The sequence below is a fragment of the Poecile atricapillus genome, chromosome 5 (assembly GCF_030490865.1).
Source record: "Poecile atricapillus isolate bPoeAtr1 chromosome 5, bPoeAtr1.hap1, whole genome shotgun sequence".
In the NCBI taxonomy this organism is placed as follows: domain Eukaryota; kingdom Metazoa; phylum Chordata; class Aves; order Passeriformes; family Paridae; genus Poecile; species Poecile atricapillus.
The window spans coordinates 5,904,795-5,931,716 of record NC_081253.1 but is presented as its reverse complement, the minus strand read 5'-3'; the positions used below and the strand labels follow the sequence as shown (position 1 = coordinate 5,931,716).

The window sequence follows — 26,922 nt, the reverse complement described above, 5'->3', positions numbered from 1 at the left end:
TCTTTCCTACTGTCTGTTAGATACCAACTTTCTGTATCTTAGTTTTTATCCCGGACTTTGTGTAGGCAGAGGAAGTGCCTGAACTCAAAGTATGCAGTATGAAGGGATCTTACCAACCTATTAAAATGTAATAGGCTTGTCCAAGGCCATCTACTTCAGCCTGCATTTAATTCAGGGTGAAGGAGATCAGCACATCCTCGGGGATGCGGGACTTGCCGGGGCAGCGCTCCCAGCCGCGGCTGGGACACGTGGCCTTCCGCGGCCACTGCCCTCGCTGACCACGGCCTTCTCTGCTGCTTATTTATTCCTTCTGCTCCTGGAGGGCATCTTCATAATAGGCACTTAACAGCATTTGAGAAAATCAAGCGTAAATGGGCCTGCAGAAGTGAGCAGCTACTGCAGATGTGAACTCAGAGGGCGTTTTGGGTATTATCTCTTCTGTTGCATTTTAACCCCCAGAGCGCAGGATGCGGTCACAGACATTCCCTGTTCAGGGCACGGTGGAGAATTTGTGGGACAGATCACAACTGCCCTGTTTGTGATGAGTTGCTTTGACCAGCAGGTGTTTTTTCAGTACCTTTTTGAAATGTTTCCTTAGTGGGGCACACAAAAAGCAGTGCAAAACTCAAATCCTGTGAGATTTCGCGCAGGCCACGTTGCTGATGTAGTTGCATGTGAGCAAACCTCCAAACAAACAGGGACAAATTTGTCCTTTAAGATAAATAGATACCTTCAGTGCCTGGTTTCACAGAGTATAAATTTTCCTGTAATCTAAGCACATCTGCTCATAATAATTAACTTGTGTGGTGTGTGAAAAGAAGAGCTACATCAGCTCTCTGGCGTGGTGAGATGGATTGCTTCCTCTCTGTTCATCACAATGATTAATTGTAGCGTTTATAGGAAGATGGCTGCTTTTTATTAATTTTTGGGCTTAGATTATATATCTGGCCCCTTTTTAAAGCTTATTTAAATGTTAATACTCTGCAAATCCGATATAAAAGCATAAACTCTGTAATTTTAAATGCTTTGATGAGAAACAGGGCCAAATGTGTCTGCTCAAATTGTCTTATCTGAAGCCTTTCAAAGATGCCCGTCTTTCCTTGTTAGATGAATTTCACAGGTAACTGTAAATACTGGAGGCAACCATGAAAGAAATTTAGAAGGATTATTGAGTTTCATTTGACCCTAATTGCTGGTGTTTCCAAGGGGCAGACTTAATAATAATGAAACATATTAGCAATTTGCAGTTGGTTCTGTGGTTTTGCAAGTATTACATTTTTACTATGAATGAAATAATCACCTAATGTGTTTTCAGAAGTTAAATACACTTAGTTCTTGGGCTGTATTTGAATAAAATTTGATTATATGCTTTGTGGAATGTAAGTGTTCAGGCTTGCAGTGGAATAAGTGATGGGTATGTGAGCACAGCTGTCAAAAAAGTTGATGAGGGAAGCCCAATGATCCTGTTGTATTTTCTCCCAGTGCAGTCATCGTCATCTTCCATTACTTGCAAACGAGTTAATGTGTTCTATAGATGGAATTCAGCCACAGATTTTTATTGGTGTTCAGTTTGCACAGTCAGAACGGCAGAAGCAAGAGAAATGATGTGTGGAGAGTCTTTATGGAGCAGAAGTCTGAAACTTGGATAAAGTTGTAGGAAGAGTGAACAGAATTTAGCTTACTATTTAAAAATCTTTCTAGGTTGCTCAAATCATATTGATTAAATGATAAACAAAATACTCTCTTGAAATCTCAGTTAACTGGCATAAACACCCTGATTGAATTATGCTGCAAACAGAACACTATAAGGGAAAATGTCTTTACCAGTTACAGTTATATCTTTTTTTTTTTTAGAATTTCTTATTAAAAATTTCGTCTCGGGGTTTTCTCAGAAGATAAACTAGACTCAACAAAGAAGCTAATGCGAAAATAAGCTATTGCAGTGGCATCAATGAACAGATACAATAAGCAAATAAGCAATTTGCAGATAGAGAGTCAACATCCCATGAAATGTTTATAAAGGTAATATTTAAGATCTCATAAAATCAAATTGTATTCAGATACAATAACAAAAGTCAGTAATAAAACAGTGGTGAATAGTCAGAGACTATCATAAAGCAAAAGGCTCTATTCCATTTCAGAGATTTTCTTTAGTGCTAAGTATTCTATGTGTTTCTATGTCAACTCCACCCAATCTTTGCTTACCCAGTTACTCCTGGTTAGGGTGTGCACATCCGAATCAAACTGCTGGAGGCATGTGCTTTTTGATGCAATATAATTTAATTACTAAGGAAGTCATTTAGGATTCACGGTGCTGAGCATTTTTTGGATTTTTGTCCTCAAGGAAACGAACTATTCTAAAATAAGGCCATTGTTCTTTTTGTTTCACTATGTCCATCAACTTAGTACAGAAAGAAGGTTGATGTATTTAATTTTTTTCCCTTTTTTTGGTATAGCTGTCCCTATTGGATGAATATTTGATCCAGTGTTTTTGTGCAAATCAAAAATAAGCTGATGTTCACCTCTGACGCATCAAGATCAGTTTCTCTAAGTTTGCTAGAGACAGGATTCATTAGAACAGACACTTTTGAAATAGCTGGTTTATCCTTGATAGCCCTTTCCCCGTAGGGAAATCCACTCCCAGGAATGCAGCCTGTGGAGGGTGGTGAGGGCCAGGCTTTGAGGGGATGGTTGGCAGAGTGGAGGGTGTCTGGTTTTTGCCAGGACGTTTGCAGGAGGATCTTTTGTTACCTTTAATGCCTGTTGCTAATTCTGATTTTGCATGCTTGTGCTGCAAATCCACAGGAAACACCCAAATTTTCACCTTTTTTGTTATTGTAGTTCCAAGGGCAGTGGATATCTTCTGACTGAGCTCAGCTGATCTCTCATACTCCAGATTATCCCCACTGTGGTCATGCCCATTCCCTCATAGGAGAGCTTTCACTTTGGCTTTTCTATTTTTTCCTGAGCCGCACCTTTCTTCAGTTTTCTTTTCCCTGCCAGCCCAGCTTTCCAGCATGCCTTGCTTAATTTTAATGCAAATACATTTCTGTGAATGTATTTGTCTACCTGCCCATTCCAGCTGTTCCTCATTGGTTCCTGCTCATGGCTTACGCTCTGGGCTGAGGGAATTTACTCTGTCTCCCCCCTGACACGCTGAATTTTACCAGTCATTCTCTATAAACTGCTTCAAAGATGGAAAAGATGTAAAATTTATAGATAAGATAGATTGCACCATCATTTACATACCCCCACAGAAGTGCTGTACCCCCTTATGTTACTATTCCAGTCATGTGAATTCACCTTTTAAATATTGCTACAACACAGTTTCACCCCAAAATACATGTTAATGTGATAATTGTATAAATACTTTCAGTCTGTTTTTAAGTAAATATATTAATATTTATAATATATTCTTAGTTATCTAAGATGAACTGTGATGTGAAGATGATGGAGCAGCCATCACATTTTGGGAGAGGGATTAAGGTGTCTCACCTGGCACTGCCTCTGTATTTCACAGTGTAGGTACATTGGGCAGCAGTGGGAGGACAAAAATCAGGTCCCACTTTTTTATTTCCTCATGTAAGTTACTCTGAGAAGAGTTGTTAAATACTGGAAGCATGTGACTGTTGTTTGCTGTTTATTCTGTGGTTTTGTAGATGTGGCAGATTTTAGGTTGATAAAGAATAATTTGATTTTGGGAGGTGATTTTATATAACGTGTTTGTTAGAGGTTGCTGCTGCAGACTCACACTGTAGCTGTAATGGAAAGTGTATTAAACTGCATTTTAATAGAAAGGTAGATAAGCATTTGAAACATTAGAGAGTCAAACATTTCCTCATTTCTTCACAACCTTTGCTCATCCTTTTGCTATGAGAGAACTACCAGTCTTACATCTTATAACTTACATGTAACTCATATCCTTACTTCCAGTGAATCCTTCTGTTTCTTAGAATAATTTGGTGTAGCAGTATGAAACAAGCTGTTGTTATATTGGACAATGTAGGTGCACGAATCTGTTCAAAGCACCATATGAATCTCAGGTTTTTTGTGTAGTTACTGTGTTAGGAAACATGGGAGTTTGATCAAGACATCTCATTTATTGATTTACACATCAGTGTTAGTAGCTCATCTTTTTTTCCTCTTATTAGAAAAAACCTGCATTTACTAATTTGAGTAAAGAAAAATACAGAGATTGCATCCTGTGTATGTAGTTTATATAAGTACACAATTCCCATCACTCCCAGGAGATAATGTGGTTTGGGGTGGCGTTTTTTTAAACCTCACTCTATTTTTACAGTTGTATGAGTACCTAGGACAGTGATAGTTAAACATAGCCATTTTATGCATTTCTTTATTATTTTCAACAACTACAGAAAAACATTTTTTTTTTCATCTTCATGTAATCAGTAACTCTACCAACAGTACTTTTCAATGCCTTTTCTTCACCTTTAGACACAGTCCAAATTTGTATATGTTAACCAGACCCCTTCAATATGTGGTATTTAATTTAATTTAGGATTATTTTTTTACATTGGAAACGTACATGGAAGTCTATGAGGATGTTTTTGGTTCACACACCTAATGCTTTATGAGACAAACAAGTAATTCAAGCTCTGTAGTCTCCGTGCTATGTAATGACCGAGTCATAATTTTTGAATTGACAGTCAACATAGATTAAATCAGATTATCTATTTGAAACAGTTTTATTTCATAAACTGTAGCTGACAGTTTATTATCTTATCTGTGAGAACTCCTTTCTTCCTTCATCTTGCCTCAAAACCAATACCCATACAATTGAACTTTTGGTAGAAGTCAAGGTCACAGCTTTGGAATAAAGTTATATATGGGAATTGCCTGTCTTCACGTTGAAAAGGTGAGTAAATCAAAAATACTGATATGGTAATCTGCAGTGTGTTCTCTTGCATTTTATTGAAACAAAATGATAAGAAGTTTTCTTGACTTTTAAGAACTGTTCTTAGTGAAACTTTCTTTAGAAAGCATCTTAATAAACCTATTTTAAAAATGCTCTTAAATAAATTGAAAGAAATCAAGAATGGCAGTAAATTATAAGATGTATATATCTATATCTGTATCTATATATCTATATATATCTTGATGCCAGAGCTTGAGGATGTAATCCTCTCTGTGTGGAAAATGTGTGCTTGGAGTTGAGCAAGGGCCTTCTGGATGCTCCCAGCCTGTCAGGCTACAATTCCCACTCAGATTCTTTATTCTTTTTCTGTGTTTCATCCTTTCCACTACTGGGTTTTTCACTGAAATTTTGAACTGTGGGCAAAATTATTTTCAAACACTGGCTTTTGTTCATTTCCTTCTTAACCCATTTTTTTTAAGTACACATCAGTGAGATCTGCTGATGTGAGGTGAAGAGTCAGTAAAATAAAAATCAAAGTTGCCTCCGAGGATCTTCCTCTTCCTTATTTGTTGATTGAAGCTTTCCAGCTTAATCAATTTCTCATTTATTCCTTGTTGGCACGGATCTTATAGGCCGGAATAAAGGCAATGGTTTTCATTGCTTCTAGGATCCTGTTGATGAATTGTTCATTAATTTGCAGTGAAGAATTTGTATATTACACACACATGCAATCTCCATACTCTTCCTCATTAGTGCTGTCTTGATCTGTTGAAACATAGTGATACAGCCAAGGGTTTGTTGTGGTTTTTTTTTTGGAGGGGGGGAAGAAAAAATATCTTAAATGGTAAGGGTTTTTTTTCTGAAATGAATTATGCATTATTCTGAGTAAGTGAAAACTGGGGATGAAATATTGGCATTTAATAATGTAATGCCAGAACCTCCTGGCATAAAGTTCAGTAGCTAGACCAATATTTAAACTGTTGAGCAACGTTATTGCTCTACTAAACCTCATCACTTCGCATTTCTCTCTGCAAGACCTACTATTGCCTCAGGCTGTAAATGGAAGATGAGATTTTATAATAAGTCTCCTGGATTAGGTACACAGGAACCACACTGGTTAACATTGGCTTTGATATATATGAGAAAAAGTTTATATAGTCATTTTTGCTGCGTTTCCATTCTAAAAGTTAATTAACTGATAAGATATAACCCTGGAGCGTGGGCCTTCAGACAGGACAAGACAAAGGTTTAGAGAGAAATTGAGACAAAGGTCTGATGCAATGAATGATGGAGGAAAGGCAAAATGCCAGTGCAGTAGCTCAGAGAATGTCTCACTTCTGTGTAGCTGTACAATCTGAATTTATTTGCCTGTGCCATGTCAAACTTGCTCATAGAAACAAATTACTATGAATTCCTGCTATGCTGTATTTATACTTTCATTATAGCAACAGCAAGAGCTGGTCTCCCAAGTACAGCACATTTGTATGGAAAGTTCCCTTTCCTCTGGGCTTCTGATGAATTAAAAAGCTGCTATTTACTGTTTCTTTGAAATACACACTTAAAATTCCAAATACCAGTTCTCACTTCTGAAAAAGAAGTGTGATTTGAATCTTGATGGATTTTCAAAGTATTGAGCTGGTTTCGCATGGAGTTTTATTTCCTAAATAACTTATTCTAAAATGGAAGAAATAATTAGTGCTTTGGGAAATTCTGAAGTCCCTCTGGTTATGTTCCCATGGTTTTAAGGGTCGTGGTAATGCCGGACATGATTGGAGACAAACTTTGTTCCCTCTTCAGGGGAGGAAGGGTCAGATGTTCCTCTGGGCTTGGTGTCACTGGGGCAGCCTCAGCTTGGGGTCGTTGCTGTGATGCCTCAGTGATGCCCTCTGTGTCTGGCTGGGGAGCTCAGCCCCTGCTGTTGCTCTGTGTGTGGTCTGTGAAGGGTATTTCTGCTCTTACAGGAGGTGGAAAATGATGATAAATCATTGTGGCTCAGCCACTCTCAAATAAGCCTGTGAGGTAAATGTGGGTCTGCTGTTGTTGCAGTGGCACGGTATGAATAGCCACCTCCACTTCTATAAAATTTTATTCCAACTTAATTTCCAAAGATGACCTTCCCCTGGTTTAAGTGCTCCTCAATTTGAACCTCTGATCTTGTAATGACAGTTGGCAGAAACCTTCTGCATCAAGAAAGATTCACACAGAGAGCAATTTTATGGGAGAAACTGCTCTGAGCGCCAACAAAGATGAACAAAACTTCACAGGTGAAAAGAGGGTAAAAGCTGAGAGTCTAACTGGTGATTTATTATAGCCAAGATTAAAATGATTTGTACTGGAAAGACTGTAATAAAAGAAAATGCAGTGTAGTGCATAGTGCAGTGTCCCAACCTGTTGTTGCCTGGAATGAAGATTACTAATACTAATAATCTTTCAGCAGGGTGGAAACTATTTCTGGGTCTGATGCAATTTATGTTCTAGTGTATTAATTTTTTTTTTATCACATTTGATTGCTTTTTTTCAGTTAAGTAGACCATCAATTATAAAATCTGAACCAGTGGTAAAGGAGTCATGATAGAGAACTTTCTGTGTCCAAATGTTGTATCTGCTAGACGTGAATGATACTATTGTGATCACTGTTTGGATTGTGTAATTTCTTTGGAAACAAATGCTTGCAAACAAATGGTTTATTCATAGAAAAATCATGAAAAAGAAAACATAATAGGGTCTGTTGTTTTCCCTTTGAAATAATTGTGATTTTTCCCATTGTTTCAGCAGGAATACAATCTACTTTATAACCCCCCCGACCCAATTATAACAATTTAGTGCAAATTTAAGATGAGTAGCAGCAGCCAAATAAAAAAATGTTTCTGTTTTCTTCTGCCTGGAAGGAAGAGAAGATCACTGCATGAAAATCACAATGTCCTGTAAGATATCTCCCTTTGCATCTTCTCTGATCTTCTGCCTTGTTTTTAAGAGGCTAGAAGGAAAAAACAAATAGTCCCTTCAGATCTGTTAGCTTCAAAAGAGCAGTAAAAAGGAATGTACTGACAGTTAGAATGGTCTGAACAGAAAACCTATGGGAAGATGGGTGTAATTATTTTTATTATTTTTAAGAGGTAAAGCTATTGGATCTGCTTCATTCACACATGAAAAAGTTCACTTAGCACGAGCCAGGGGAAATACCACTCCTAATACTTATGGAAATCAGGGTATTTTGTATGCCCAGTTTAGACATACAGCCTTCTTGGACTCTTAGTCTCTTCTGGGTGTCTTTTTTGGTTTTGTTTTGTGTCTTTTTTTTTTTCAGCCAAAAAATGGGTGCCCTAACAGGTTTCAAAAAAAAATGCTTTTCCCCTGCACAGTAGGAATGTTTGGGAAAAAGTAGGAAAAGCCATTCTGGATGGATGATTTATATATTATGTATATATGTATGGAACTCCCACACATCAGAGTGTGACTTTGCTCTTACTGGGATTCCAATCTACGTACTTAGTTTTCCCACTGGGTAAATCTCTTGAAAACCCTCAAACATTTCATTTTTCAAGGCTGTGGGAGGGAAATTTTTCACAATCTCTTTCTGCCTGTCTTACCTTTAAGTACAGTGTCTTTACTCTACTTAGACTGTGCTGACCCTTGAATCTCAAGTCCAGTATCTTTATTTTTCTCTCATGAGGTGGACAGTGTTGTGTGATGGCTGAAAGATACTTAATTTAGATAACATGAATTATTTGAGAATGCATTTTTATTAGCTTCAGTCAGAGTAATTTCAGTTGCATTATCAGTTTTAAGCTGGAGATGAGTAGCCAGACTTCAGACCTCAAAGCATTTAGTATTCTTATCTATTTTTTACGGTAGAAAAGTGATAGTTAGAGTGGAAAGTTTTATGCAGGACCATATATACAAATTCCATTGGTATTTCAGAAAACTTTGAGAGCAGTGTCCATGAGAGGAATATAGATTAGGATGAGTTGTAAAGCTGTAGAAGGGCCTGTGTATGTCCCAGTAGCTTTAGGTGCTGGTCCCTGACCAAGGAGGGCAAGAACAGTGTGAAACTGAAATACCAAAATGAGAGGAGGCAGAGCTGGGGAATGGGGGGCTGAGGAGGAATGGTGCACTCAAGTCTGGACCATCATATTTTAAATCTAATGTTAGGGCAGTTGTGAATATGTGGATGTGTTGTGTTCTGGATTTGGTATCTGTGCTTCACTGCAAAGAAAGTCAGTGCTTGCTTAATCAGCTAAGTAATTTTCCAACTTGAGTTACTAGAAATACTGTAATGTTGTGTTTGTTTTCCATTTTCTCTCTCTCTCTTGTTATTTGGCATATTTGATTCTCTGTGATTACTGTCATCCCAATGCTTGTATTTATAGCAGGATGGCTTAGTCTTATTTTCAAGTTGTGCAATAAATAATTCATCTTAAATATAACTTGATGATAGGCGCTACAAAGAAATTGAACTCAAGTAATTTTGGTAATTGTGGGCCACAGAAGGAGCAAAAAATTAACATGTGTTTGTATTTTATGTTCTCTGAAAGGAGCATAATTTCTATCATTAATCATCTAATGTGCTTCCATTTATTTTCTTTTTAATAAAAAATGAAAGTAAAAGGAATTCAAAACCTATAATAATGTTAGGGGGAAAAGGGGAAAATTTTGAAGGATTCTTTAGACTGATTGCATAATGTAGAAGCACTTAGATTGCAGTTATTCTCTGGACAAAGTAAATTTGAAACAAAAGCTCATATTATTTTGCCTTCCTGGCCAGGCAGTGTGAGCCACTTAGAATAAGAAAATTTTGTATGAAAATAGTGCTCAAAAAAAAAATAAAAATATATATATATATATAATCAATCCTGTGTTCTGCATTCAGTGAGTGGGTGGGAACCCAATGGGCTTTAAAGCAATGTGCTTCTCTCCTGCTCCTCCTCAAACACTGGGCAGTTTCAGCTCACAGATGAGGAAAAATGAAACCTTGAGTCACACGGCTTGGCAAAATCGGCATGTGCAGCTCAGCTCTTGCAGCAATTCAGATCCTGTATTCCAAACCAAATAATTGGTCACCTCATCCATGAGTATCAAAGAAAAATTGCACTCTGAGGAGTTATTTTAGATGGAGCTGAGATGAGTCCAGTTGAAGGCATTAAATGGTGCTGGAGGTGCCCTCCCACCTTGCTGGCCCTGGGACTCCTGAGGCTTCTGTGTCTACAATAACCCATGAACATCTTAGTGTGGGAAGGCTGCAGAGAAACCAGCCTGAAGAACAGCTGCAACATGGACCTTTAGCTTGAGAAGGACATTCACAGTTTGCATGCTGGTTTTCCCTCCCTTCTAATTCTCTCCCAAACTTCTCCTTTCCCCGTTACAATCTCTTCTCCATGCTAATGCTCTGCACCCAATTTTTCTGCCTGTTTCTTCCCTGACCCCTTTTCATGCAAATCATTTCAGTTGCTTTCCTTTATCTTTTCTGTTGGTATTTACCATCTTTATTGCATCCCAAGCTCATCTCAGGCTCCCCTTGTTTGTTTATAGAGCGTGTTGGTTGGGATCTGTGTTTACTCAGCGCTCTGTTTGCTTGGTGGCATTTGTCAGCCCTTTAGCACTATTGTCAATATCATTAATAATTACAAAATGGGAAACTGGTGGCCTCGGAGACAGTTTTCCTGCTGAATAACTAGTTGTCCCAGCTCTTCCTCAGTTATTTGTACAAGATTGGTGTCTGTGATGCCCTTCCTGGCATCATTTGTTCTTTTCCTCAGACTTACTTTTAATGGTTATCTTATGGCTTATTTTTATAAGTCCAGACTTTGAACACACTTCATGGCAGGGAGTGCTGCTGCATCCAAGGAGGCTGCCATGGGGATGGAGTTAAGTGTATATTTATGTCCTTGTAGAATCAGGGCTTTAAACCTCAACCTTAGTCTCAGCAGAGCTTTATCTTATGTCTTTTATTAGGTCTGCTTCTGGCCTGCTATAATTAGGGGTTGCATTAACATACCAGTAATAGTGTAAATGTTCCACCTGGGATTCTGAAGAAACTTGTAAGTATGAAGGAGCATCAATATAGAAAATAAATGAGGTCTTCATGAGTTATGGGACTATACTTATAGTGAGCAAGTCTAGACCCTTATAGTTATTTTATCCTTTAATTTTCTAATATATTATCCCTTAACTTCTTTTTCACTTACCAGTAGTGATATGTGTAAGAAATGATGTGTTATCTCATTACATTGAGGGATACCAAGAATAAATATGCAGCAGAAGTGAGGATTTTTCTGAACAAGAGGATAAACAGCTATATTAATAATTTCTTTAACTTTTCATGCTGGCTTTGATTTTTCAGCCGTTCTTAGAATTTGAAGACAGGGAAGATTATGACCTTATTTTGCCTACACCTCTTGGCATTAAAGCTCTTGTCTAGCCTCATAGCTCATCCTATTGTTCCTGTACTAATTCCAGTCATTTGATTTGCACTACTGCATAGCTTTAGTTATTGTGTTTGGCCTGAGTGTACCTTCCTGGAATTATCAGTCATTGTTTTCAGATGTTCTAATGACATTTAATTCCAGAGTTTTGAAAACACTAATTTACTTTTCTCAAATTGAAAGTGCCATGGTACAATATAATTTTACTGGTTCATAGTTGACACTCTCAGTCTTTAGCTTTTTACCCTTTGGAATCTGTTGGAATGCATTTTTAGAGGAGAATTGATTGTAACTTCAGTAAATGAATATGATTACAGAGGCTGTCTGTAATTGGATTTTTACTTAAGAGGAATTAAACTTAGGTTATGTTTCCTTATTGGAGGCAATGCTGTGCCTGTAATATTTCATTCTCAGTACAGTTCCTTTTGTTAGAATCATCTCCAATGCCCTTAAGTCAGGCACGAGCACATGAGAGCACCTGACTTCCCTCAGTTTGATGCTGACACACACACACACACATCTTTGGTGATGATGTGACACCATCCAAGGATGCCTTCAGTGCCTCTGCAATCTGACAGTGTACAAACATTTGATTTCACCATCTAAAAGTTTATAGGAGAAGTGTCTGTTATTTACTTTCAATTGAGGAGAAATGTAGTTACAGAATGTAGCTCCCATATGCTTGTGTGTGCCATATGCTGAGATGCTGGCACACAGACACGCTCTTGTGGGTGGGAATGCAAAGCCAGAAGACAGAGACTGTCACACTGAATATCCCCTTAGCAGTCCTTGCTCAGTCTCCTGGTGGGAGACTCCTTTCTGTAGCAGCAGAAAGGGAAATTTGCTCCCTAAGCTCTACATTTAACACTTGACTTAAGCCTTGAAGCAAGGCAGTTGCATCTGCAGCTATTTTCATTGCTCATATTAATCGCTTCACAGGTGTATTCACACAGTCTGCTAAACAATTCCAGCCCTTCCTTGAAAAAAGGTATTTTCTTTCAGCCTCTTAAACCTGGCTGCCCTTCAGTTTAATTCATGATCCCGTGTTTATCATTACAAGAGAAAGTGTTTTGGTTTTTATTTTTTTGTGACAGCAGTTCTTTTTGTATCAGTGGAACTGCATTAAAATGTCATCCCACAGTTTGGCCCCAAGTGTTTAATTCCAGTTTGGTGGGGTTGACTGGTGGTAATAAAAAAGAATAGCGGGAGTTCAAAAGGAAATCCTGCATTTCCTCTCTTTGTGGGAATCAATATTATAATTTGAAAGCCTTTATCTGGCAGTGTCCTATTATTAGCTGTTTTATTCATATGTTTGTGCCCATTTTAAATGCTGCAGAGACAGTAGAAATCACACATTATGCCTAGGAGGGATTTATTACTCTGATTTTTTTTCTCAATGCATAGGACTGCAAATGGACTGCATTTGCTCTCCGGGGGTATCCCACTTGAAAAAACAAAAGAGATCTTGACATAATAGAAATCGCTTTGTGGTATGAGTTTATTTAAAACCATTGTGACAGAACTGAGGATTAAGGGGAAATATTTTTTATGCAGCATAAACCATATATGAGCCAAACCAATCAGTAGTTTGAAACCACTGAGGATAAATAATTTTACTTTCCTGAAGGTTCACTGAAAACAAATTTCTGTCATTCTCTTTCCAGAAGTCCCTGTATATGAAAATATTTTTCTCTTAGAAGTTAAGTAAACTGGGAAGTTTGCAGGAAGCAGAAATGAGGGGATTGGTTCCTGATGGAACCACTGGAGTTGGGTTTCTGTCTGCCCCTCCCAAACTGTTAAAATGTCCTGATGGGCTTTTGCTTTATCATTGTTTCTTTTAGCAGTTCATGCAGCTCACCTCAAGCCAGGTTTTAAGTGTGTAGCAAAAGTCACAGGAGATCTTCCTCCTCCCCTCCTTTAGGTGTTATGTCTCTTTCTAGAGTATACATTAAATATTCTTTTCAGCCCCTTCTTGTCTCCATGATTATACACATCTAATCCACTATTTGTTATTTTAATTTAACTTTCCCCTCTCATGTTTCTGTTGTCAATAATTTCTTTAAGCTCCATGATCTCTGTCAAATATTTGCCCTGATTTCATATGTCCATATATATATATCCATCTATTTTAGCATCCAAATAGGCTGAGTGAACTTGGTGAATTATTTCTACGCTTAAAATTGTGGTTGTTTGTGCAGGAGATCGGGTGGTTAGATAATAACTGAGCACAGCAAAGGGGTGTCTGGTTTAACATCGATACCTAGAACTGCCATCACTTGTACTGACATTATTAATAAATGTCAGGAATGAACTGTGCTTTTCTGTCAGCTCCCAGTGAGCCCTGCAGCAGGGTGCTTTGCTCTGCAGTCACAATTCCTGCTGAGTGGGGCTGGCCCTGGAGGACGATGCTCGTGTCCCTGCAGCCACTGGCGCGATGCTGAGGAGATGCTCTGCATCCCCCCGGCCAGACCTCAGGTGCTCACAGACCTGGGGTGTCCTTGCTGAAGGTAATGAGGCTGCACAGACCTTGGGCACCAGAGTGTCACTTGTTTAACCTTCCTGAAGAGGGCAATTACGCCGTGTCCCTGCACAGAGCAGTGACCTCTGTCCTGTACCTGAGGACGGGGAGGGCTCCCAGTCTGACGGCTGGAGTTGGGAGCCAGGAAGGGTCACAGGATTGCAAGTGAAAGGCAAGGATCAGCAATTTAGAGGTGCTTATTAATATGCTGATTTGCTGTCACTTGAGTCTAAAGAGACTTTTAACAATTGCTTGCCTTTTGCATGCTCTTGAAAATGCTGTTTTTTTGCATGGAATCTAATTACATTTTAAAAGATGGATTTTTTATTTCCAGGTGATTGCCAAGCCATTCAGTTCTCCTATACAGCCATTCCTTTCTCCTATACAGTACTGTAGTTAAAACCAAAAAAATCATGTGTATTCATTGCAGAGTTACACCCCAGTAAATTCTCTAACTGTAAGAAAACAGAATTCTTTTTACCTTTCTTTTCATGCACTATTACTCACATTAAATGCTGGCAACAAGGAAAATATATGCAGCCTCAAAAACATGAATTATTTAGCAATTGTCATAAAATGGTATCACAGGTTGTTAAAGTTAAAAAATAAAATCTGGATTAAATAATTTCATCCTTAGTAGCTTTATGATACAATGTGTGGATTTGCCTAGAATCAGAGAGCCCAACATGACTAAACTCTCACGGCCAAATTCAGTTCATTACTCTGTCCCTGAGTTTATTACCTTAATCAAGTCATGACCTACCTTTGCTTTGTTTAACCTACACTGGAGGATATAAATAGCCTGTAATCTTGGAGATTTTGTGAGAATTAATTATTATTAATGAAAGACTCCATGATGTGCAGGCTATTTTTATTTATTATAATGACTTACTATTAATTCACTGAGTTTAGCAAGTTTTATCCCAGGCTTCCTGTGACTCAGATTCATACATTAAATACTTTTGTTCTCTGTCATGGCTATACAGTACCAATATCCACTGTGAAAAATTAATTATTAGTTCTAAAAAAGGAGAACAGACAAAGTGGTAGAGTACAAGAGGTATCACAATATTTAGGGAGCTCAATATGGAGGGGCCAGACCTGGTAGTTACACCTCACTGCAAGAAGCATTCAGCTGTAGCATCTGCTCAGTCATTCCCTTCATCTGAAATACTGAGAAAATTACGGTTTTGGAGAAGGAAGCTTTTTAGGGGCTTTTTTTACCACTTTAAAGCAGTCTCAATTCTATGAGTAGCAAGTTCATCACAGCTTGTGAATCCTGGCCTTCACCAAATATGTATTCTAGCACATGGCCACAGTGTTACCTGTTTTCTTGCTTGGTTGTACAATCCATTATTGGCTAAAGTATCCCCACAACCTTTAAAATGACTGCCTCCTTGAGAATATTGAGTTTATATCATCATTTAGATAACACACTGGTCAAATAAGAATGTGTCTTTATGGTTTTGTGAAGCTTCCAGCACATCACTGAGTGACACATGAACCATGCCCTAAAACCAAATCAGCTTTATTCTGTTAATCCAGGGGAGTGAATCTCACATAGAACACCAGGACTGACTGCCCAGAGTGTAATACAATATATATCTGTAAGAACATAAAGATTTCTGTCCCATTGCTTGCAGCTGTGACGTGCCTGTCGGAGCAGGGCGGCTCTGCTGCCGTCGGTGACTGCGTGCGGTGGGCAGGAGCGATGCCAGCCCTCGTCCAGGAGTGCCTCATTCCCTGCAAGGATGACTGCACTTTTACCCCCTGGTCTAAATTCACAGCCTGCTCCTCTGACTGTGACACAACCAGGAGCAGGAGGCGATCGCTCACAGGTATAATCCTTTTCAATATTTGCCTGATTTGGGATAATGCTTGAGTGTTGGAGTGGTGGGAAAATCCACACAGAACAGTTACCATCCTTAACTGGTCTTTGATCTGATACTGATCATTGCCAGCCTTATACACATTCCAGTACAAGAGCAGTGCAGAAAAACTCACTGGTGAAAAGGTTTTAGATACAAACTAAATGAAACAATGACCAGTCTTTGAGCAAGTTTATCTGACCTATTAATCTGGGAAACATGCAGAAAATACATATGCAAGAGTACAAATCAGTGGGATTTTCTGGAGGAAGTTTCAAACTGGGAGTTTTGTGCTCAGCAGTATGCCCCAGTTCAACAGGGCAGATTAATACCATGAATAAAGAAAACCCAGTACCATTAGAACAGCTTTGTTTGATCTTTTACATGTATTCATTTAAACTCACTGGTTCAAGCCATTTGATGGAGCAGTCTCCAATACTTGCTGTTGAGGTTTGTTATTATGTTATTTGAATGCTGACCAAACTTAAAAGCTTTATAAATCCTTAGCATGAATAGTTTGGAGCTGCATGTTTTGCTGGGAGTTGTCTTACCCCATGTGCATAATTAAATCAAATAAAAATTAATTACACTGTTCTTACATGATTTACAAGAAATTTTCTGTTACTGTTTTTTTCAACACTCACATGTTTTCCTGTGTCTGTGTTGTGTGTGAGAGCTAATATGTACCTGGCTTGAGTTTGCTCCTTTAATAGAGGTGAAACTTCAAAGATTTTGGCTGTGGAGTAGTGTTGAAGTTTCTGTAAGAATATCTACTGAGATAAAAGCTGGGATCTGAAGGGCAGCAAAATGTGGTGGCCACCACTGCTCCTTCCTCCTAGACTCACTTGTCCTTGGCTGCATGGCTGTCTTCTTAGTCTGTTTGTTACTGCTGGAATGTTCTGTGTGTTTTACTGACTAACAGTTACAGCATACATTTATACTGATTTCAAGCTGCCATTCATCAACGTGGCTCATTAATGGATAAATATTTCTTTTTCACATGAAACCCCAGTATTATACAATGCTCTGTGGTTTCTGGCAAAGAGCACATTCTAAAGTGTTCTCTATACCCACGCCTGTATGTTTATAGTAGGAGAAATGCTTGATCTCCAGCAAAATAATAGGTGCCTGATCTTACAAAAAATATGTACAAAATAATGAATAATTACTTACAGATAGTTTTAAATCTGATTTTTCTTTATGAATGTTGTGCAAGTTACAAAACAGTCCAGCTCTACCTATCCCCTTTCTTACCCTGTTCTATATCAAATAGAGATTGTTCAAGTGAGTGGATCAAAAATAGTTTGTAATGCCCAGGTTTTACTGGCTTGTCTCCTCACCTGCACTGCATTTGTGACCAACCAACACGAGTCTCTCCCCATCAGACCTTGCTGGGTTCCATTTTTCATACCAGGATGGAGCTCATGGTCTCAGCCCATGCCAGTGAAGGTGTCCTGAAAAACAAGAGGTGAACATGCAGTGAGTGTCCCAGGTGGGGATGTGACAGCACCCCAGGGAGCAGCAAGGGACAACCAAATCAGACACTGGGTTTGGTTTGGCCCCCTCTGAAAAGGGGAAGTCAGCGAGATAGGTGCCAACTTGTATTTGCATAAATACTTCTTGAAAAATAGAGGTGGACTTGAAAAAATCTCATCCACAGGAACTTGGTCCAAAGATTTAAGGAAAATGCAATTTTCAAAAATATTTTGTGATGTGAAGAGTCCTTTATCCATTTGCATTTCACCTCTCTGTAAGTGTGCATGAATTGTTCCTCTTGTTCATCAACTGTGTGTGCCTATGCTCAAATGAATGCTTTGGAGTTCATTAATAATGTCATTTAGTGGAAATCTTCTAATTGTTTGCTAAGTATTTGCTTGCCCTCCACTCAATTTTTAATAGTATAATTCATTTTACTTTGTAATTCATCATCGGCTCTACATATAAAATTAGTCATTACTTAAGTGAAAGACTTATTACAGAACATAGCAAAATTCAAAGTCATTATAATGAAAACAGAGTTTTTAGTTGAGTCTTCAGTTAATTAATACAGTCAGTTAATTCACCATATTACGGATACAAAGCCCTTCCTGTATATTTAATGTTTCCTATCATTTTTATGTATAGTATGTATTACCTGATAGTATTAATATATATAATGTTTGTTAGTATTCAGAAATGTAATTTTAGAAGAAAATAATGTTTAACTGATGGGTTTGTGTCCTCAAAAAAATTTGGAGATGGTATTTTTAGCAACACAGCGATTTTTTAAGCAGTCTGTGAAGATGACAAAAATATCACTACCACTAATTCTAAAAATATTTTGTTGTGAAGAGTATGGGATCAGTGTCACTTTTTCCCTTAAAATAGGGCTTTCATAGCAACTTCATTAAGGGGGAAGATTCCAACAAAACAGATGGCAGGGCAAGTTGGAAAAAACCCAGTCACATAAGTGTGAGATTATTAGCATCCTTACCTCAGTCTGTTGTGCTTCGTGTCATGATGGCAAAACATGGGCAAATCCCCAATTCCCATGTTTGCTAATACAATTCAGAACACAACTGAACATACAGAGTTGGTGGCTCCTCATGGCTTCTCAAACAGAAAAGGCTGGAAATGCCATTAGAGAGCTCCCAATCTAGTTGTCTTTTAAAAGACTTTCCTTGAAATATGGGGAGTTGCACCTGCATTTCCTCATAAATATATACATTAAAATATAAACATAGATTTATCTACCAAACTATAAAGATGCTGACACTAATTGATTTTTATTTTTTTTTTTTTATTTTTTATTTTTATTTTTTGCATTCCTTTGTGCTGGCAAATTCTACATTCCCCAGAACTCTGGCAATACAATTGTGGAAGAGCTGGGGCTTGAAAGATGGTGATATTAAGGGTCTGTAGTCGGGGCCCTTTCCTTTGGAGGTACAGATTTGTATGGAAATAGGCATTGATAAGACCCAGCTTGTGTGTGGTGAAATGGCTCTTGGTTCCAGACTGGAAAGGGGGCTGTTGAGTTATATAACTTATCTTTTGCTTGTAGTATCTTATTTGTGTGCAGTGAAGAGAAAATGTTTCTTCCGGGATCAAAGCTTTAAAAACCTTCTGCAAAAGTGTTTTTAGTACATCCAAGATCCCCAAGGAATGTTTTGAGGATGGGATACAGATGCAGTTTGTTGCTGAAGATGAATTCTCCCTTCTCTGTGCATGCCAAATGCAAAGACATTCCTGAGCTCAGCCAGCATCAAGATTGTTCCATGGCATGCTGGCTGACCTGTGCCAAGAAAAACATTGATTTTTATCTTTAGAGGCTGTGTACAGACATTTGTTCCCTTGAGCAGTTGTAGGGATGCAGGGAGCTTGAACTCTCTTTTTCACATTATTTCTTCTTGTACTGGGGACCCCTTCTCATGCCTTGAAGTCCTGCAGGAAGAGGGCACGGAGAGTGCAGTTGCACAGAGCTCTACTGTGGGCTCATTTGGATGCTGCTGGGGCTTCCTAAAACTACTGGAAGAGCCTTCTTTTAAAACCTGTGGAAGGAGCAGAGCAAAGGAAAGCATAAAAGCAAACACAACCATTGAAATGCTTTCCAGCCCTAATAATTTACTGAGGATTATCTTTTTCTGTTTTCTTCAAAGCATGGTTTGTGTGCACAGCTCATCTTTAACTAATTTGTAAAGAAGTCTCAAAGAAGTTGTAGCTAATGTAGGGTCCTCTGGAAGTTGTCCTGGCAACCACTGATGGTGAACAAATAGAGACAAAACAATTTATTTCCATCAGATAATTAGAGGAAAATGATATTATATGAAATTACAAAGCTGTTTCTGGGCAGACCATTCCTAGAGTAAGACTTTGTGTTTTACTCCTTGATCTACCCATCTGAACGGGATTTCCAAGTTCTCTGGTTGCCCCTGGAGATAAGTACTTTGTCCTTGCATGCCAGAGCACTGGCAGCAGCTAATAGATGCTTCAGAAACATCCCTGAATATTAACATTCAGATTGTCTTGGTTCTAATGTGTTGAATTCATGCAAGTATAAATAATACGCCGTGTTGTTATCAAGAGTAGCAGATGTTGAGCTAACGCGCAGCTTTCTGTGGTTGGAGCAGGGCGAAGCAGAAAGCGAGACAAATGCCAGAACACAGAAGTTTATCCTCAAGTTGAAACGGAGCCGTGCCCCTGCGAGGCGTTCACCTCCCAGCCCCATGGGAATTGGTCTGACTGCATGATCAGAGGGGGTCCCTCGGAGCTGCAGCTGGGAATGGCGGCCCAGGGAGCGGCCAGGGAGTGCGGCCAGGGCGTGCGGCTGCGAGCCATCGCCTGCTACGACAACACCGGCACACTGGTGGAGCCATCTCACTGTAGCAGCTCGGGTAAGGACATCAAACAGCCCCCAACAAGTGGGAATTGCACTCTGTGGCTCATTGTGGAGCTTATCCGAGGTGTGTGCTTGCTGGACTACCTCTCACAAGTTTGCTGTGGGTGTTCTTTGAATATTTTCTTGTTGCTCCTTAATGCTGAGGTTTTCCTCAGTGTAAGGATCTGCTGGCAGTTCTGCAATGGAAATGAAGCACAAGAAGGCTAAAGCTGGCTACACTGCCAGAATACCAGAGGCATTTCTTTTATTTTCCTGAAAATCCCATAAAAGTACAAGCTTCAGAGGAGGTATATTTATTTCAATCAGCATTTTCTTTGAAGATATCTCCTACTTCTGCTTTTTCTTGTTTAGAAATTTTTATTCCCTTTCACTAAGTTTGGAGGTTTTCATGGTTGTTTTCAATGAAGGAATTTGCAATTTTCTAGAGATAATTACATTTAATTACAAAATGCCTGTGATGTCACCTGCTGTCCCTCATGCCAGGCACACATGGCTTCAACAGCCAGTGGTCTCCTCCTTGCAGTTACGTGCCAGTGTTAAGCTCAAATTCATAGAGTATATTTTCATGTCACTGCTTGCTGGGATGCTGTCCATCTGTATTTCTTGTGTAATCAAGTAGCCTGTATCAGAAAGAGGACAGAAATAAAATCAGAGAGAGCAGGATTTGTCATTCCATTTGGGTGTTTTCTCCCAATTTCTGTGATACGCAGTTCATTGCAGTCATAGAATGGTTTGAGTTTGAAGTGACCTTAAATATCATTTCAGCTCCCTTCCACTATCCCAGGTTGCTCCAAGCCCCATCCAACCTGGCTTTGAACACTTCCAGGGATGGGACAGCCGCAACTTCTCTGGGAAACTTGTGCTAGAGCTTCACCACCCTCACAGTTAAGAATTTCTTCCTGATACCGAATCTTGCACTGACCACTGTGTGTTTGAAGCCATTCCCCTTTGTCCTATCACTTATCACAGGCATAAGCCTTTATTTTAGGAGCAAAATCTCCAGCTGGGCTGCGCCCAAACCACTGCTGCTCTCTGACCTTCAGCCAAAAGTCTTGGGACACCATAGAGCAGGATGTAGGAGTTTGGAAGACTGCTGATGAACTGTATGATAGGAGGGGGAGAAATGATGTCTCAGGAGGAGATTAACTCATACAGTGGGCACCACAAATGCTCCTGAGGGTGTAAGGGAGCAGAGAAATCAGCTCTCTGGAGGGTTTTCATGATGGGGATCAGCAGCCTGAGCAGTGTGTAATAAAAAGAACAAAAACCTCCACCCTAATGAAGTGATTCAGTCCTGGAGTGAATTCCTCTTGCAGCTGTTGATGGCTGTTCCAGCTGGCTGCACAGGTTCATAAAGCAGCTTTCCATGGTTTGTGTTTCAACAGTGTGCTTTTGTACCAATTGATTATGCCTCTGTGGCCCATGAAGGAGGAGTAGTATACCTTTCCCCCACATTACCTTTTCTTCTGCAAAAAGGGAGCTGGGTTTTGAGAGGTGGGTTTGCCTGTGGCATGACTTGCTCTTTTGAGAAACTCAGGGTTTTTATCACTATTAAAAAGGGGAGGTTGTCTCTGTGTGTGGCTTTTCTAAATAACCTTGAAGCCTGTTTTCTGTCAGTGATATTTATGTGGCATTTTTAATGGTCTGGCTTCTCTTAGGGAGGTAGTAGGGAGTGGTAGCTCCAGGGAAATATTGTTCACTTTTTCGTCTTCAGCTTTTTATGTGAGCAAAAATGATTGTGGCACTGCCCTGGCACAGGGCCCATGCCAGAGGCAGAGAGGTGGTCAGTGACTTTGGGCATAGAGTGACTAAAAATGAGCTGAAGTTCCATAGGCTCCACTTCTATCACCCGGGACTTGCCTTCCAAGGTTACTTGAAGACAAGTCTGATATTTATGGTCTCTGGAGCTGGGAACTTTCAAAATGCACTTCTGAGCACCTTATTGAATTAGTGATAGAAACAAATCATTATCCAATTAATAATTAGCAGAATGCTTTTCAACCATAATGGAGAAGAGCAATTTACAGAAGCATGCAGAATTGCTAAGCCCTGAGAAATTATTCATTACAGTGTTTTTTTTTTAAGCAGCTCAGTTTGTCTTGCTCACAATTAGTATCAAGTGACCTTTTAACATTTGCTGGCTGGCCATGATTATGGCTAATTACTCCATTGTCTTATATATTGAATGCAAACCACTGTGATACCTGGCATTGTTCTTGCTTTATGAGGTGGGGATAAGCAGGTTCCTCTTTTACTCCTTTTAGGTCTTCTGACTTTGTTTTCTGCTCTTTTCCTTCTGCAGGACAGTTCTTTTCCTTCCTTTCCCTTGAAGCAGAACAGAAATGGGAAGTTGTAAGACTTAGACCTCAGTTCTTCGATGGGTCCTTTTGAAGAACTGCAAAATGTAGAAAGAGAGATGTGGGGATGTAAATTGTGCCTTGAGTAGGAGTAAATTTGTCCCGGATTTGATAATGTCATGAGTACGTGGTGTAGGACAATAAAAAGAATGTAGAACAGAGTAGGTCAGTTTGTAGCTTTTCTGGAGAGCAAATTCCAGGCTTTTGGCTTCTGGCTTCAATGATTTTCTTTTTCCTTGACTGAAACCTTGTGAACTTAGACTTGAGTAGGGTTTATTTCACTTGGTCAATGTGACCTATTATGTGAGTGTATCAAAGTTGTCAAGTGAGTGTACAGTTCACTTGAGTCTGGTGTAGAAATAAATTTGCAACTTGGAGGGCAAAGTGGGAACCTAACCAAAATCCCAATTTAGTCTGTTTATCTGTATTTCCTACAAGTTTAGACTCTAACTGTCCTAAGCCTATTATCTTCAAATATATTAAGCCTTTAAGCATACTGGAAATGGATATTTTCTACACCAATGGATATTGGTGTAGTTAGTGCAAGCAGAGTATCCCAAGGTCCAGAAAGAGTCAAGACAGAAGCATTCCAGCTGTTCCTTTTTGAAAATGTTCTACCTGCTTGCCTGGGGTCTACAGTTTCTTCTGTCAGGACCTGAAGCCTGGGCTGGAGGAAGAGACCTCTGCCCTGACCCACCAGAGCTGAGCAAGCTTGGTGTCAGCACTTTTAGTCAGCTGTAGCAGGCATGCTGATCACCACTGACTGCTTTACCCATCCTTCCTGCTGTTTAATTGTGTGCTAGCTCATGGTCATTAGATATGACAAGCTTTAAAATACAGATCACAGGCTTTTCTGAATTTTATTCCTTTCTATACTAAATCTTTTCTGCAGGAAAAAAGTACACTTTTTTTTTTCCCATGGTTGGCTTTTGTGATAAACAAAAAGGGGGTGTCACCTTTTTCCTTGATCACCCATTCAATGAGAAATGAGTACCTGCATTTTCCAGTTGAGCTAGTGATTTTTCTCCCAGATTTGGTTCACTCTTGTTTTTCTTCCTTTAATTTGGAAATGCACCTATGAAATCATGGATAGAGGTAACTTCTTCTAACTACATTGCAAAATTGAAATTGGTGGTTTGCCTCAATTTTCCTTCCCATCAGAAGACTGCTTATATTGTGTTGAGCTCACTGCTAGTCCAGAGGGTCTTCATTTTCTATCTCGTGTCTGGAGCACCTCTTTGGCCATGAAATTGTCCTTTTAATTGCAGTTCATCCGCTTCTCAATCTGTCACCTGGGCTGCTCATACTATTTTTGAATTTCCATCTCCTTTGTTTTGAATGATTTCCCATCGTCCCTTTGCTTCTTTTTTTTCCGTGCGATGCCAACAGGGTTTTTTTAATCTTAGAGGAACATAGGGTGCCTCATCTGTTCCAAATCAAAGGCTGGAGATTTCTGTGCTCTTGCATGGAGGTTCTGCTTTTGATCTGATGGGCAATTTATGGAAAGCAGGAATTTATGAAGAGTGCTTATCCTATTCAAATTCTGCTGTGCTCGCAACAACAGGAACCTGGAAGAAAAAGACACGACAGACAAGTAGATCCTGGTTTTAAATCACAGAGTGCTTAGCTGCAACCTGCACTCACCTTAAAAAGCTTTAATTATCTCTGAATTTATGAAGGGCACAGCAGGGATGCTCAAACACCTCCTTACTCTCAACAGTGCAGTGTCTCTTTCTGTGAGCTCCGTTCCTGGTGGACAAGCACATCCTAAAATGAAAATGCTGGGATTGACTTCCCCCCTTTTAGGAGAAAATGAGCTGTTTTCAGGTAGCAAATTTTTATTTGTATAGCTCAAAAAGCCATAAGCAAAGCCTGATAGGTTAAAGGAATATGAGTCAGGTCTGTACTGGTCTGAAAGCAAACTTGCTGCTCCTACAAAGAAGCAGTTTTGGGGCAAAAATGTAAAAAAAAAAAAAAAAAAAAAAAAGTTTAAAATGCAACATTACTTGTTTATTTTTGGAAGTGTATCATTTTTAGTAATTACTGTGGCATACATTTTTTCACATCTAGTAAATTTTACTTTGAAGAGCGAAATTGTAAATTTTTAAAAATCTTCAGAAATAGAAACTTTTCTGAACAGACATTTCCCTGTGTTTTTGAAAATATTCCAAAGTTAAATTTCATTCTTAGTCTGCATGACATTTTATATTGAAATTTCAGTTTTTAGTACAACCTGTTGATTTCAGAACCCAGCTAGACTCTGTGTAATCACTTCCCAGAGATAACAAAGACATCCCTGTTTTTTCAACACTGCAGCACAAATCTAAAACACAGCCCCATACCAGAAACTGTGAAGAAAATTAACTCTACCCCAGTCAAACCAAAATTACAGTCCCTCTCTGTGGCCTTTTTATCATATGATTAGATTTCATTAATGGCTGTATTGCTACTAAAAGGCTTTTCAAAGACTGCTTCAGAAAGAAGTTTCAGCTAAGAATTCACCTTGTTTTCTGTCTATCCCATCCCTTGGCATGGGAATTAAGGATGGATCAGAGGACTGTCCTGCCCTTGAGTCCCTACTTCAGGACTCTTTGAAGCCACTGCCACCTTTGACTGTTTTCTGCTCTCTCACAGCTAAATAGCTTCTAAATTTAGCTCTGAAACCCTGGCTGGGGTCTGATGTGGACTCTCTCTGACATTGCTACCTGTCTCCTTGGGTGTGTGGTGACACTTTTAATTCCAGCTGTGCCTGCAAGGGGAGCTGTAACACAGACACAGAGCTGGGAAGGACCTGGCCTCCATTTCTCGTTTGACTACAGGATTTTTACATTTTGCTCCCATAACAGTTCTCCAAGAACATTGATTTATTCCTTATCTTTTCCTTTGTTTGTTTTCTGGTTTTTTGTTGGTTTTTTTTTCAAAATCTGTTCACCATAAGAAAATTTGGCCATGGTTCTTCCTTTATGGACATTAAAAGACTTATCAAATGAAATTGGATCACAGGACAACTGTTCAGACATTGAGTTCTCTGTGTTTTCCTGGCAGCAGAATCAAAGATAAACAGCCATCAAAAAAGTTATTTCTGAATGGGTCAAACTGGCTATCAAAAAAGCTTATTTAAAGCAAGGTAAGACTTCCCCTGAGGCGTTAGTACACAGAAATGCACATTCTTCTGGGTCTTTATCTTCTTACAGAAAGGAAGCAAGCATCTTAAGGAAAAATATTTAGAGACTTGGCTTTTGGAGCAGCATCCTCTGTAAGTGCTGCATTTAGTCAGACTGATGTCTGTTGTTACTCCCTGGCTCTAAATACACATCTTTATTGCTTATCTTCTTGCCCAAATTTCCTTCATGCTTTTTGCTGCATTCCATAAAGTGACCCCTTTGAAGAGGTGGCAGTGCCAGACTTTATGAAGGAATGGCTTTTTACTGACCAGACTTTTCTCTGTCAGCTTCCTCTTGCTGGACCACCTCTGCCCACCCTTGCTCATGTCCATCCCTTTTGTTTCTATTATTAGGCTCAGTTAGGCTTGTTTGGGTTTTTTTACAGAATTGGTTAAAGCTTTTCCATGGGACTCAGGAACGTTTTTAGTGTAGAAATTGTAACTCAGTGTAGAAATAGTCCATGGGAGCTTTAGGAGAGCTGTGATAGCAGGTTAATGCACTGGGTGATCTCCTGCCCTGATTTCTGCAGCAGGCTGGAGAAAGAGAATTTCCTTGAAATGTGGCCCGTCTCTTCGGCCTTAATAACACATTTGTCACAAATACAGCCTGTTATGAGGCAAGGCTCTAATAAAATGTTACCATACAAAGATAGAATTAACATTTTTCTCTCCCTACATGTCATTCCATTTAATATGCTATATTGGAAGTATGAAGAAATAATCCTTTTAGCCTAATCCTGTTCCTGCATTATCTATTGTTGTCCTAAGACCCCTGTGCATGTGCTGCTCATGGAGAGCTTCATGATCCCTCTGCCACGTGTGGCTGCACTGGGCAGTGATGTGCTGGTAGTTCATAGGATTCCTCTCATGTCTTATATGACGTTTTTTGCAGTGTTTTTTAACCTGTTTGCCTTTTATGCAGCTCTGAGGAGCAGAACTTTGACAAACAAATGGACAACAAATAATTTTTGAGTGGAGAGTGACAATTCCATGTCTTTACCACTGTTGGGGAGCCCTGTGGCAGCTGGACATAGTAGGTATTGTAGTGGAGTTCAGTGGGCATTAAATGGTTTAATGTCTGATGTGTTCTGAAGATTTTCAGAAGCAACTTAATTAAAATTAAACTTAAACTTCAGCTTAGTCTGTTCTAAGGATAATCCCTGTGATACTGATGAGCAGTGGAGAATTTATCCTACCTTAGTCTGTTCCTGGGCCTGAAATACAATTTAATAGCTCTCTGTCCTCCAAGATTTGCAAATGAGGATGGTGTAAATTAAATTACTGAGAGCCTGGTTTGCAAATCTTCGAATATCCCTCACTGCAGACAGAGATTCCCACTGTGA

General features: G+C 39.2%; 1 protein-coding gene across 1 annotated transcript in view; it reads left to right on the top strand.

The window, feature by feature from the left end:
* The window catches only part of THSD7B (thrombospondin type 1 domain containing 7B), a 241,363-nt gene that overhangs the window by 130,217 nt on the left and 84,224 nt on the right, over nt 1-26,922 (top strand). Inside the window, exons 12-13 of the mRNA XM_058839930.1 lie at nt 15,460-15,654; nt 19,791-20,054. Of these exons, the coding sequence (XP_058695913.1) occupies nt 15,460-15,654; nt 19,791-20,054 (459 nt within the window). The remainder of the gene's footprint in view (nt 1-15,459; nt 15,655-19,790; nt 20,055-26,922) is intronic.